This window comes from Cottoperca gobio, chromosome 1 (assembly GCF_900634415.1).
Source record: "Cottoperca gobio chromosome 1, fCotGob3.1, whole genome shotgun sequence".
Taxonomy (NCBI): Eukaryota; Metazoa; Chordata; class Actinopteri; order Perciformes; family Bovichtidae; genus Cottoperca; species Cottoperca gobio.
In genome coordinates this window covers 26,705,263-26,720,651 of record NC_041355.1, presented here as the reverse complement: position 1 = coordinate 26,720,651, position 15,389 = coordinate 26,705,263, and the positions used below count along the sequence as shown (strand labels likewise).

Genomic DNA, 15,389 nt, shown 5'->3' with positions numbered 1-15,389 from the left:
ACTAAAAGCACATCTACCTGTCATTTAATGACCAATTAAATTATATTGCAACTCAGTAATCAAGTTGAGCTGCCTTCAATGATTCCCTTGCTTTGCATTTAAATTAAATTCAATTACTTCAGGATACAGCTCGGTTGAATTTGCAACATATATATGTGACAATATTAGCATGTTAGTTTAAAGACACAGTTCCTGACATTGTGGCAGAAACCTTTGAATTCCCTCCAATCTTCCTACTTCATTGATTATGTTATGAGCTGGGTGGAAATATAAGGACACGAGGGCAACAACAATATCAGAAAGAGAATTGTATCTATGCATGTTGTGAATGGCTACTTTTAAGATTAAGATTAAATATGATTAGTTTGATGGCATTAGGTAAGAATTTCATGTTTTGATTTCTATTTTTTTGTTTGGTGGTCATTTGAAAGTGTAACACACGTTTTATAGGTGGTATGTACTTGTAAAAGACCAATGAATGATCTTTTATCAATTACCTACATTGCAACTTCAATTATAGTATTTCAATTGATTCAATTGACACAGACCCGATAGCCTACCTTTATATTTTTTACTAGACATTCTCACAGATAGTGTTGATTTATAGAAGTAAAACGATATTCTTGTGGTAATCATTGTCAAGCAACAGTTCATATTCAACAAGCAGAGGTGGAGAGAAGAGCGATGGAGAGGAGGTCAGGACAGAGGAAGAGGGGTTGAGGCTCGGGGGAAGTCAGAGAGGTGCTGGTTGATACTGACAAAGTGGTAACAAAAAAGTGAAACTATGTTTGATTCAAACTGGTCGGTGAACTCCAGCAAATTTTGTTGACTAAGTGAGGGTGTAACTACAGGACTACAGCACTCCTACCTCCCCCTAAATATCTGTCAAACAATGTATATTTAATTGCTTACACATGTTACTTGCTCTTAGCACAAAAGCACCACACCCTATCAGTGGAGATTTCCATGTGCTCTATTTATTAGCTGGGAATGGTCCAATTATCCCAGGCCCCTTAAACAAGTTGGCAACAGAAGCATTTGAAAGGTGAAAAGAACTTAGAGAAAACATTCTGAGGAGGAATTGGTATTTATTTATACTTGTTGGACAGGTGGCCAATCTGTCTCTAACATTAGCCTTAAGCTAGCTAGCTAGCTAATGTATGTTGTAGCAAATATCTGCCTTCCAGTGCAGCATGTTCTGGAACAATTGTCAAACATCTGGTAGAACTCCATTTTTGCCTTGTCTTGCTAGTTATTTGTGATTTGGGAATAAACTACATACATGGAACTACAAATGTAAGATATCCTAAAAAGGACTGCTAACAACTGAAAATGACAGCTGCCTACATGCGCAATGCGCCTGGGGAAAGCATTACAATATAGATTCACTATACACAGGAAAGATTTGTTGAAGACCCATCTATTTGTAGAACATTGGATCAGATGACTATGTGCACTGTGAAATATGTCGCTAGAAATGATGGTGATAATATATCAAGGATGTTAAAGCGGAACAAGCTTTCCATTGTTTCCAAGTGGCCAAAGAAAGAAAAAACAACCTTTACTTCCATTTACTTTTTAGGAGAACAGTGGCTTATTATGTGACTTGTGGGAAACAAAGTCTGGTTACAAATAAACTTTGGGTCATTTCCAAAGGTTTTGCAGGGGCTGCTTGGTATCTTACATCTTTTTTTGTAGCCCTGGTACCAGGCTGATATGTGGCTTACTGAGAGACATGTACAGTACCTGCTAACATTTGTTCCTTCCCCTGCACAAAAAATTGACTTCAGAAAGTAACTGAAGGGCTCAGATAGCCTGGAGAGCTTGTTCTCCTCTTCAGTAACTCTTGAACTGAATATATTCTGATAACAAATACCAGGGGGAGTAAAACAGTACAGAAAAAACATAAAATACTTTTCTTCCCACTTGGCTAGCGTGTTAGTAGTTAGCTATACAGCTGCAGTAGTTTACCTACAAGCCCTGGGAGTCACTACGTCAGCAAGCTTGAACACTCTTTGCTGTGCCGCTTCTTGCTGTGACAGGATCCTCACAGTGATGGACAGGGAAGCACAGCGGCTGACAAACTGCTGCATCTAACTTGCTTTTTCAACATTAATGTTAAATTAAAAAGAGAAAAAAACAAAGCACTGTCATCATCAAAAGGTTCTTTGGTTGAAGAAAATAAGTGGAGACTGAAGTTACTGGTGGTTCCTCTGCCTACTGTCCACAGGGAATTAAGCATGAAGACCTTCACCTGCCACATTGATGTTTATAATAGGAAAGTGTATGACATAGCTGATACAGCAAGCAGCTAAGGTTCATTTTAAAATAACTTAATATAAGAGCCATATTTTTGTGACAGCCATCCCTCTGCCAATTTATTATGCATTTTATTAGCCCAAGGGTCATAAAACTAGCCATGGACTTAAATCTTTCATTACGAGTCGTTTTCTCAATGCAGACTGTGCTCATGAAAAATAATGTGAAGCAGACAGCTACTGGACACTAATGGGGTGTTACAAAAAGGGAGTGCACTGGTGTGTTAATAAGGACTTTCTGATTGCCAAATAGCCACACACACACACACACACACACACACACACACACACACACACACACACACACACACACACACACACACACACACACACACACACACACACACACACACACACACACACACACACACACACACACACACACACACACACACACACACACACACACACACACGGCAAGAGGGAGGATAGTGAGTGTATGACGGGTCAGATACAAGTGTTTAAACACTTAAACACAACGCAGCAACCTGAGACTAGTGTGGGGAAGTTGGTAGGTCGTAGGATGAAGAGAGAAAGACTTATCAACAGACTGATATTTAGAGAAAGAGAGAAATAGTGCAACAAGGATAAGTAAAGCCAGAGACCTCTCTCAGCATGGGAGAAAGGAAGCGGGAGGGTAGAAAAGGTCAAAGACAAGAGGAGAAGACGGACTTAGGGTGGAGGAGACTGGAATTAAGGGTGAGAAGGAGGAGAAAGGGGTGAGATAGCAAAGGAGGGAAGAATTGAGAGGAAGAATCAAGACAGAAGAGCAGCAGTGCTTTCATGAGAACGGCTGTGGAACTCCATATCCTGGTCTGTAGATGGGTCTCCCTGTAGGTGACTGAGAATTGGAATACGTGGGCCCGGCTGGGTAGCTGTAGCCGCCATAGCTGTAGGAGGCTGGGTAGGGCGTAGGGCCGCTCTGAGGGTTGCTCGGGGTGTACTGGCCAAATGCTGATCCAGGGTGTGGGGCAGGGAAGGAGGACTGGGTTGGGTAAGGGCAGGCAGCTGAAGCCAGAGGACCAAAAGCGGGCCTGGGGCCGGAGTAGCTCCCTGCTGGGGTGAAAGATGAGCCGGAACCTGGGTACGGAGGGAACTGTGACAGCGGGTTGGCTGGTCCGGAGCCTGTTGCCACTGCTGGTGGAGCATTGGGTGGGGAAACAGGGTATGGGCTATAGGGGAGGCCAGAGGAGCCCCCTGCAGACGAGGAGGCCGGAGAGGCGTTTTGGTAGCTGGATGACTGAGGTTTGGAGTTTTGCTGCTGCTGATTTGTCGTTGTTGCTGTCGTTGTCTGTTGATTCCATGGTGAAGGTGTGGCAGAGGGGTCTTGGCTGATGCCTGCTGATGCTGTCATGGCGTTGTGAGTCCTCTCGCTCCTTTTTCGTAGGATCTCCTGGAGTTTTTCTATCCGCACCCTTCTTTTGTGAGCGAGGGAGCGAAGGGAGAGGAAGTGATCAAGGAAAGAGTCCAAAGGCAGAGAGCCCTCCAGAAATTCATCAGCTAGAGCCTGCAGAGAGACACACAACCGGTGACAGTGATGCTTCCTCCTAAGCAGATAATACTTGTACTAAGTACTAAACTCCCTCTAGACTAGCTACTCAAAATAACTCCCTCCAACCAGAAACTTCTCTGTCTAAGGGGCTGTTGACACAGGAGGAGGCTGCCACTGAGAAGTCTTCTCATTGTTCTCAAACCAGCTGGAGCAACGTATGTAAATGATGTGCTCATTGCAACATACCACAGAGCTCGCCTACTCGTCTGTATGTGTGAATACAGTACCAACAGTACAGTACAGGACTGGCTTTACCCCTGTGTGAAGAAAAACGCAGCACCCAAATTCATTTGAATGAAGTCCATCAACACAGTGAGTGTCAACACAGGAGCTCCGGTCATCTGGCAAAAATGTTGAACCAGGCTCAACTTTGTAAAGTGAATGCTGTATCCCACCGTTTACTGATCATCGTGACGAAAGACAAAATAATTGCCTCCATAATATCTTTGGGCCTGCTTTTATTTATACACTGTCGACTACTACAAAGCTTTTAAAGCACCTTTAAGCCAAATACAAACACCTACATATCTATGCATAAGCAAACATTCCACATTGTGTGTTTGTGAGTGAGTGAGTGAGTGAGTGTGTGAGTGTGTGTGTGTGTACCTCTGACTCTGCCTCAGTTTTGCTGCCCTCTGTCTGTAGTCTGGAGAACAAAGCCTCTGGAGACACCTGACCCACCATCCCATCTAAGGATGAGGAGAGTACAAGGGGGGGAAAGAGACATAGAGAACAGAGTGAGCGAGAGAGAAAGGTTGTTGACAATGTATTTAGAATTTTCATTCACAAAATTAACACTACCAGTTAACCAGTACAAGAATTGAAGAATTCACAATCAGTAAAATAAGTTGGAAGCTTAGCATTAAAATGTGTGCAGATTTAAATAAGAACAGCTTCCTGTTTCAGTGTCAAGTGCACAATGATGCAGAAGATTATTCTTATGTTGGGACCAAAACCATCTCAAATGTGAATTGGGTTAGAACCGTTTTTATTGCTGCAATCTCCTCCATCTGGACAGCACGAGTATATGTCAGGGTTTGGTGTCCAGAGGGCAATGTACTCTTTGTCCATTCCAAAATCTACTATGGATGGCTAAGAGCGCCAAAGTGAAAGTGATTCTGTTTAAGTATGAAAACTTCCACTGACATTTGTAATAACATAAATGACACAGCCTTGGATGAAAACAGTACCGTTTTAAAACGTTGTTAGTTCAGACTGTAATCACAGCATGACAGTCAAGTGTCAGCTCATTTGTCAGTCCATTGGTTTGGACACACTTTCCCTCCAGTCAAAGTGGTTTTTATGTATTTCCCAAAGTAATAATATCACATGTCCTAACACTGATCAGTGAGTATAAATAAGACTTTCCAGTCTTTCTTTCTGGTGGATTGCAGGAAAAACTTGTAAACATTGTATTTGTTGTGACATTTCCAAGGTGTTCTCCAAACAGCTCGACAGTCAAACACAGTCACAGTTTGATAGTCTCAGAACTCTCCATCCATCACTCCATTTATTCACACACCATTTGTTCCTCCCTGACTCAAGATCAAAATTCACTTTATTGTCCTACATTGTGGGGAACCCTCCCTCCCTCCTACCTCTCAGGGAGCAGTGTTGTCTGTAGGTTTCTCTGATGGCCTCTAGCTGAGAATATCTCTCCACCAGCACATCCTTCTCTGACTGCATACGAGGCTTAATGTCCAGGTTTTGCTCAGCCAGGCTGCGATTTGATGCCAATGCCATCTCTCTCTCCAGCTGGATATTCTGGATCTGAAGGGGAGAAAGACAGGCATCAGACTATGGCAGCTTTACATTTTAGGCACTTTGTGGATACCACTTAATTCAGAGGGATTATTATTTGATTTGTTGCTGTACAAATGTTAGTCTGTGGGGCTCGGTCAGTATCTATTTTTGTGGGATGTGTTTTCTTATCCACTGATGGTTACAACAGAGGGTGTATTATGCTGTACAGATTTTATTTATTTAAAAAGAAAAATGCCTCTGCCCATGTTTGGGGGTATCTTGGGTTTATATGTCGTCGGTGTGGAAATGAACAAGACACAAAGCTCGCAAATTGTAAAACCAGCACGTCCAAAATAAACGGTTAAGGAACAACTAACTTAATCAGACACTTATTGTAATTCATTTCCATGCATGGTGCTCAGAGTAATCACAGTGACCGGCTCCTATGTCAACAGAGGGAGGTCCTCTCCTCGGTCTGTAGGTGTGGGGCAGGCAGGAGGACGCTGGGAGTTAATATAATATAATACATACACTTCTAAATTTGTGTAAATAGATACTGATTCATAATTAGTTTTGGAAAAAAATAGAAACAGAAATACACAGCGTTAGATAAATAGTAAAGAGTTGACTCTATAATACATACACAATAGGGATGTCACAATACCAGAAATTGAGTAGTCGATACCAATAACAGTGAATGATTCTTGATACTGATTCGATAATACGTAAAAACAATTTCAGCTTGTCTGTGGGACGCCGTTAGTCTCGAGCAGTACTAACGAAAAAAGCGGTACTGTAGAAAAACGAGTATGTTCGGTTAAGTGTCAGTTCTCATCACAATCGTATTTTCTGATATGTATGAACATAGAATTGCATTTTCCTTTCAAGGTTCAATGTGTAATTTTGAGCCACCTGCTCCAAATAAATATGGCGCACCTCTAAACTGGCTCCATACAATCTCTAATGTTTATATTTTAGTTTGGTATATTTATTGTATTCTAATGTGTTCTTTATATTATTTATAGCATTTACTCCTGTGTAATGCCGTCAGTCAGTCAGCAGGGCAATAATACCTAAATTTAACCAAACTGCTGAAACTCTGATCTCCGGTCAGAAAACACTGATATCTGATAATCTTCACGTGGAGCTGATCATCTGTGTTTAGTGGAGCACTGATGTAAACCGGGGCTGTAGTCAGTGTGACGTTACGTTACTTTGTTTATTGGACTAAATCCAAAGTGGCAGAAACTAGAAAACGACCGCATATTCGTCTCGTCTTCCCGGTGGCGCTGCTGCAAGGAGAGCAGCCCACCGGGGTGGAGAGAGGTCGGCAGAGCCGGAACTCTGCAGCTACCGTCAGACGGAGGCCGAAGAGACTTGAACTCAGCCAGAACCAGTGTAACGGCAGCAACAGGGAGTAGTGATGGGCAAATTAAGCTTTTGTGAAGCACTGCACCACTTCAGCCAATTGTTTAGAAAATGGGTTCATTACTTGAAGCGTCAGGTACAGTGACCTCTACTGGCGAAGTGCAAGGCTGCAGTGGATTTAAAGTATCTTTGCCTTGAAAATTCTTTGATGAACACACAAACTGAATATTATGTCCTATTTAAAAATAAAGATTGATGAATGTGTGTATTGAGAAGAGAGTGTTGGGAAAATATAGCAGGGGGGCGATTATTATTTGGGCTTTTTATGGCTTTAATGATAGTACAGTTAAAGAATAGAAAGAGATAGAGAAGGAGGATGACGTGCAGTAAATGACCTCAGGTCAGATTCGAACCCCGAGCCGCTGCAGTAAGGACTCAGACTTTGTATGTGGGTTGCTCGCTCTAACAGCTACTGGAGCACCGCAGGGTGAGATGATGTGGTATTTTTATTGATGTAAATTATTCTTTCAACAGATGCCGTTAATGTAGTTTAATAGATAATTTGGTTTCTTTACTCGCTCACAAGGAACAGATGATGCTGGAGTGCATACAAATTGTTTCGCTAGTTGGCCGGCACCATAATGAACCAATACAAACGCAATACCAACAACTCAACAGCAACAGCAACAACGACAACAACCTACAAATTGTTCATTGTTTAGAGCAGTTATAAAGTGTTGAGGCGCTCAAATTCAAAACTGTCTCAACCTGTCACCTGTCACTTGTCAGAATCGAGACGAGGCAGTGCCAGTGAATCACCTGATTAGACTGCGAACCAGTCCGGTGATTCATTCAGACAATATGTCGGACGTCATATGTCACGTGATTTGAAGCAAGCTTTGAAGCAGTGGTTCTATGGAATTGTAGTTCAGGGTTTGAAGCACGTATTGAAGCTTCAGTATCGCACTGCCATCACTAAAAGGGAGTCTTTAGTTCCCCGGTGCTGTGGCTGAACTCCAACTAACTGCTAACTGAAGCTACGCTGTTTCCCGGGGCTGCAGACAGATATACACTCAGAGAAACAGCCTCCTGGCAGCTGTGAGGACAAAGAGGTGTGCAGGGGGTTCTCCTTTCTGCCACTTTGAATGTAATCCAGTAAATAAACTATAAAACAGGAACAAGTCTGTAATATTTACAAGAGAGTCCGCAGCTGTACTTCTCTTTGTACTGAGACAGACTGCAGCTACAGTGACTCACTATCACCTCTAGAGGAACAAGTGGTATTACAAGACTGGACGGAGCGCAGCTAGCTGTTAGCATGCTAACTTCAGTAGATATCGCTGCAACACAACACAGAGACGTCTTTGACATAACGTCAACACTGTTACCTCTTCACACTCTGTTGATAATGTTAGTTAATTGTTTTAAGTTTAAATTCTGGAAGATCTTACACATTGAACCTTTAAAGAAAAGTTACCCAAATGTATGCGCATGCTGTCAATTACAGTTCTTAGAAAAAGAAAAGAAATCGGAATTGTCCAAGGACCTTGTAATCGTTTCATCTCTAGATATAATGGTCTTTAAGACTTGTTTGGCACTTTATTTCTGTAATTTCGTCAATTCTACAAGACTATATAATTGTAAATATAATTAGTTTTTGGTATGCCTGCACATCATATTTTCATCGTTTATTGTTACAAATGTTTTGCCAATAAAAAAAAAACCCCGGCCAGAACATCAGTTATGGCGATGAGGCATCTCCAACAATCGCACCCTGTTATGAAAACCGGTAGAAGCACTAAACCAAATCAGTGTTTCTCCGACGCTGCTCCATTGACAACAGGAGGGGCCGCGAGCAGAGATGTCCCTGATGTTTGCTCAGCTTGTTTCTCACATAACTTAAGATCCAGGCGTTCTGGTCTTCTTCTCTCCAAAACAAATGGACATAGTGAGATTCTCCAACACGGTTGATCATTTAAGATCCAGAATTTACAAATCTTTGAGTTAAGTTTTTGATGCCGTTTGCTCAATTCCTGGAACTTAATGGTTAACTAACTGGTTCTATTTTAGTGTACGGACATTTATTTTGTTGTATCATTTATCATGTATAAGTACAAGTAACTCTTCATTATGAACATTAAATTGTGGCAATTACATCAATTGCTCACCTTTGAGAGATCAGTAACTTTACAAGTTTGCATTTAGATTACAGCTGGTGCTTTTGTTCAGTCGCTTACTGCATGCCAATTTGTCTGCTGATGGCAGAACCTTTTTTTCAATTACATGCTTTGATGCAAATCAAATTAAAGTAAAATTAACCTCTTGTTTAAGCAGCAAAATACGTAACCACCTAAATCTGAGGCGATGACACACAGTTATAGCCTACGTTCAACGGTACAGTCTGTGTCAACAGTGTAGTTATACGACTGGACACCGGCGCTTGTTATAATGTAATAGAGTCTAATAGTGTCATTACTCAAGCGTCATATTGCAATTAGAAAACTGTCAAACACCACTATATCTGAAACGTGATTTGGAGTAAAGAGTGGTGGGAAGGAATATAAGAAGAAGCATGACAGTTTAGATGGTTTGTGTCATTAGATTTTACCCTCACTGAGAGGGTCAACCAACCTACAACACAAAACCCTTTCATTTTAGAGTGCAGCCTCTTTGAAAGCTAGAACATGCTATCTTTCAAAAATGTAAGTTAAATGGAAAGTGAAGCATCATTTTTACCTCGTCAGACTCCAAAGCCATAGACTCCACCCTCTCGGGGTTGTCCAGGAGCTCCTGCAGCTCTGATTGGCTCAGGTCCTGGAGCTTCTCCATTTGATTTGCCAGGATGGCTGTCCGTAGTAAAGGAACCCGGAAATAAGAGTCAAAAACAATGTTTGGAAACAGAAAGTGGACAGTCAGAGGCCTAACGCTGTATTTTAATGCTAATAACCTAGAGTAGATGATTATTGGCCATTTACTTATCAGGCCATTGTTAACAAATCAAGACAAAACAAACCATATCATCTACAGCCACTCCCTTAAAAAAATAGCAACCGATGAGAAAACATTTAGACAAAGGTGGCCATGTTTTGTCAATAGTAACGTTGGTGATTTGGAATGCAATATTGCGTACACAGTTGGCTTATGTTATGGCTAGCATTTTAAAACCAGACAGTCATACCATCGAGACAAGTGACTGCAGGCCACAAAACAGAACAAGCTGTTCAGACAAACACTGGTGACAGTGAAGCAAGAATAAAGGTGAAAATAAACGGGTACTTACACAACTCTAGCAAACCAAATTCAGCCTGTCACTGACTGGTGGTGACATCCAACTCCACCTATTTATTTCAAATGACAGGTGACGTGACACGTCCTCAGGATCTCTGACCAGCCCTGACGGAATCAAGCTGAACGAAAAGCTGTCGAGTTGTTTTTCGACTTTGACTGGCTAGCTAAGTTATTACTTGCCTCTCTCAGCTGATCTCAGCGTTGAGCAATTTGATGACAACAACAGTCGGTATGATGGCAATGTCAGGCACTTAGCCACCGTCAACTTCGAGAGAAGACCAGCGATTTGGCGAACAAAAACGGAGTCCAGAATGACGCCGCTCGGTCCTGACGATCACTGTCAAACGTCTCTATATTCCGGTAATGCTTACTTTGATAAACAGACGACTTAAGTCGACAAAATATGTTAGAAAACGAGAAAAATGTCGCGTAAAATAGGAAAGTTTCACTTCACACTGGAATAAACCGCCGCCATTTTAGGAACCATCCACGTTCCATGGATTGCGGGAGGGTGTTCAGACAAAATTAAAATATTCTTAAACAGCACCATTGGACTGTAACTTATACTGATTTGTACTTATACACGTTTTAAATACTAACTGTTTTGTTAACATATTTTAATGTAATTATTTTTTAACTTAGACCGTTATCCCTCTGGTGTCCCCTATGTCGCAGGATAATGGTGGGGTCCTGTGTTCAACTGATATAAGGGAAACCCCTATGTGACGGTAATGTCCCATCTACTGCTGTCAATTGTTTCATATATTTCACCATGCTCTGCTGGAAGAGCTGCATGCCACTGCTTTCTTTCGACACGACGACCGCTGAGTCAAACAAAGAGATAAAATGATTTTCTGTACAGACAGAGAGTGGGCCTCGATATAAAAAAAACATTGGAGACAGCTTTATCCATTACCGCTGTTTGCCTATGGGAAACTGAATTTATTCAAATAAGACATTTAGCATTTTGGCAAGAAGGATCATTTTTACCATCAAGGATGTGCATTACTCAATACTGAATTCACTTTTCATTGCTTTGACACAAAATGCATTCACTTAACACACGTTTCAAAATTCATGAACTGTTATCTCACTCAAACTCAACCACCACCAAAACTGTCTTTAAACTCCATTTTGCAAGTTTACATACTATTCTCAAAACTGTTCTCTCATTTGGACATACAACACCTAGCACCTCCATTTCATTCCTTGATCAACTCTTTGCTTAGAGTTTGCCATTAGTTATGTGGACGATGGCAGCCCACCATAGTATCATTTCCCCAGCAAAACCAGCTGTTGGTGTAAGAGTCATGCAGATATCATCTCTCAACCATGTGATCTTTGATATACTGTATTTCGTGGAAGTAAATTATTGGGGATAACTGCAAACAAGAAAAAAAAAATCAATTTCCATGTAATCCATTTATAGTATCTGTTTTCTAATAAATGTACTAGGATTGTATAACATAAGTATGTATTGGAACGGTAATTGTCTTATGAGTAATGTATCCAATAATTGTATCAAAATATAATGATATTGCCATTATTATCATATTATAAATGGCAGCAGGGTTAACATTAGTGTTCTAAAACTGGAAAGTGGCAGTGGTCTAACCGATCTGAACCACTATCTGAAGCCCCGATATGTGCTTCACAGAAAACTCCATCCATCAACACTCAAAATGAATGGCTTCACTGAAACAGATTACAAGGGCTACGATTAACTGCATCTACCTGCACCTCTCCATAAGACTTGTTGCAAGACACTCAGTTCAAGGGACCCATTTAGGAATTGGGTTGTATTGGCTTGCAACAGTTACCTCATGTTGTCTAAACTGTTTAGCATTGCAGAATTGTGAAGAATGTCCATCTGCAGTGACGCTAAAGTCGCATGAGATCCAATATCACTGTTCAGACTGGAGTCGCATTGCAAAAAATATGATCTTTGTCTGATATAGAACCACATATGAAAGTAGTCCGAACAACATGTGCGCAAAAAAATCAGCCTTGGTCTAAAATGATAAATTGCTCTAACAATGATCAGACCTTTGTTTGAGGTGCACTGTTTTATGATTTATTTGACACCTGCCAGCCAATCAGAAAGAGTTTTAGTCTTTTCCATTTATTTTCTTATTATTTCCTATTAAAATATTTCATCACTTAGTTATTGACAGTTTAATTAATATAATATTGTCAAATCTATATATTATGTATATGCTATCTGACTGAATAACTTTATTTCTATTTGTTGTTACAATCACTGAAGTCAGGACAGATTTTGGTTTGAATAGAAATATATGATCGGTATTGTAAAACCCCTGGTGTCACCAAATCCACAAAAACAGACATCGACACTTTGGCAATGTCAAAAGATTTGTTAGGGGAATTAAGTTTTCAAAGTTTTCAATTCTACTGCTAATATGGAGCAAGCAAATACACTTGCTATACCACATGTATAGCAAGTGTGTTAGCTGTGTGTGTGTGGGTGTGTATGTATCAGTCTCTTTTGAGTGCTTTGATGGCAGAGACAGACAGCAGGCTGTGCAGCACCACGGCTCCAGTGTCATAGAGCAGCAGCAGCAGTATCACACTCCAGCAATACGCCTGCAGGAGACAAGAATCACATCGTACATTTATACATCCTCATCATCATTACCATTCTTCCATCTCGCCCATCTATCAATCTTCCTTAACCTCCCGCATTCAGCTCATCTGTCTAATATCAGTTTTTTGTTTTCCTTCTCTTTGTCTTCACTTTAAAAAAGAACAGAAAAAGAAAAGTTTGATAAAAGCAACACTGACCATCAGTATTTCACCGGGACACCCATAATATGTATATCTGTATTCATGGTCAGGAGCAGTGGGATCACACAGGTCTCTGTCTGCAATGCTGAGGCAGTAGCCGTAGAGACAGAAGGCAAGCAGCGCCCCCACCAGGCCAATCACATTACTGCATGCACAACCTCGGAGCTGTGGAGTGGGACAGCGATATCACTGTGCACTTTGAAACACCTATACAAAATATTGTTGTAAATTTCATATTACTGAAAATTAACAATATCAATGCGATATTATGAGTTTGTATTCGTAGATTCTACAATGTAACACCGAATGTTAATACAGAGCGTGGAAAACATTATGTTTCAGATGTTGGTTGGATCAAAATCAAGATTAGCTTGTTATTTGAACGTACCAGTAATCTGCTGGAGTTCCTTTCATTGGCAATGGTGAATGATCCTCCTGCCACAATCTGCAACACACACACACAGTATTTGATTTTTAATCTGGAGACTAAAGCTGCTTTCATACGTTTTTTATTCTATATTATTTAATCCATTTTGACACTAAACTATATTGTCCTTTCTATGCATGGACTGATTCCGTGCTTTAAGGTAGAGGTGGAAAGTATGAATCACTTTGCAGTCAAATAATTAATATTAATATTATTAATAATCAGTAACTGACTACATTTATTTGTCTATTGAAAGGATAGGTTCACATTTTTGCAAGTCAACCTTGCGGAAACTGTCATATGTCCATACGTATGTAAAGGATTATTGGTGTTTGTAATCATTCCTCCAGTTCATACAAACAAGAGGAATAAGACAAAATCCTTGTTCTGTGTAAAAAAGGACTTTAAAACTTCAGTTGAAGCTATCATGAGGTTTCAGCAAACAGATTTAGTCAAATTCAGTTTGTATCTTCCAAAGTGTTTTAGTATACTTGCATGTGCCAACATGTGTGTGTCTAGGGTTGATATTAAAAACTACCACTGTTCAAACACAGCATGTGACTGTTACAACATGATTCATTATACTGTTTGCTGATCTGCCTCCACTATGGCTAAGGTTTGGTTAGGTTTAGGCAACTAAAAAAATAACCTAGCCTTAAATTGTCCAAGGCTAACTGTTCAGTCTCTGCAGTACATCTCAAAGTAAGGTCAGTCTGAAGCTCATTCAGTAACAAACACAGCAACAGCTAAATAACTCAGCAAAAATGTATCTGCAACAACATACAATGAGGTAAAGCTTCACGTCCTACAGGAGGATTTTGGACGTGTAAATATGCATTACCTTACATGAGGATCGCACAGTTTAGGTACTTCACCAGTTATTGTTCTGTGCTTTTTTTAGTTCCATTTTCCAGTTAAATGGAATCTATATTCATAGCATAGCCTCCTTTTTTACTTTAGCAATCTACTTTTAAACATGTCCTCTGGCTAATCAAAATAACTCTGTTGTGTGAGTAGGATTGTGGGTAGTCTTCATCATATAGACCAGTGGTTTTCAACCTTTCTGTGGCCAAGGCACACTGGTACGAGTGCTGTCGGAGAAAATTGATAACAAAAATAAAAAAAGTTGGATAATTTCCCACGGCACACCTGACAATCTCTCACGGCACAGTGGTTGAAAATCACTGATATAGACCCTTCCGCCGTTGTAAACATAAACATTCTATGTGTCCCAGATTATTTCCTGCTGCAGTGTATGTGAATGACAATCAGCTGACAGGAAGTAGTCTTGGACCCAAGCTGTTGCCTAGCAACCCAAACGGTCTATAAGCAGTTAGACAATTGCTTTTTTCATTACAGTAGTGGAACTATTATGCATATCTTTCAGATATTTCAATAAGCTTGTAACAAGGAGGTGATGTTGTGTCTTCAAGGGGAGGAGCTGGCCGTTGAATGTTGTTGATGTCAGTCACCAGTGAGAGGAGCTGTTCACTGACACTGAGGATTCAGTACACTCAGTTCAGTTTGAGGATCGAGTGATGAAGAGCAGCTCGATCGAGACTAAGGAACCTGTCACCCTATGGGGTATTATATGTTACCCATATTTTAGATATATTTTGATGTCTTTGTTTTTCTTGTTCTTGCCTAATGGTGGTTTTATGACTGGAATGTTGTAAAATTGTGTGCAGACAATCTGCAAGAGCTTTTGGTATATTTGACCCTCTGACCAAAAGTCAGACTGAGAAATAGAACAAGAATCACGAGGTACATACTAGAATTCCTATTACAAGTGGCATTATGAAGAGAGTTGGCAGAGTTTGGTCAGCGTAAGCGAGTGGAACAGACAACAGCACCTGGAACAGCCCCAGCAGGATGGTCAACACCTACA

General features: G+C 40.6%; 1 protein-coding gene across 1 annotated transcript; it reads right to left on the bottom strand.

Moving 5' to 3' along the window:
• Positions 1-1,071: 1,071 nt before the first annotated feature.
• Positions 1,072-10,398, bottom strand: vps37c (VPS37C subunit of ESCRT-I). Its single transcript, XM_029458011.1, has 5 exons — positions 10,262-10,398; positions 9,718-9,827; positions 5,469-5,640; positions 4,477-4,559; positions 1,072-3,825 (listed from the first exon to the last, which is right to left on the bottom strand). The coding sequence occupies exons 2-5, from the start codon at positions 9,808-9,810 to the stop codon at positions 3,100-3,102; spliced, it is 1,074 nt and encodes a 357-aa protein (XP_029313871.1). The 5' UTR covers positions 9,811-9,827; positions 10,262-10,398; the 3' UTR covers positions 1,072-3,099.
• Between the last annotated feature and the right edge of the window lie 4,991 nt (positions 10,399-15,389).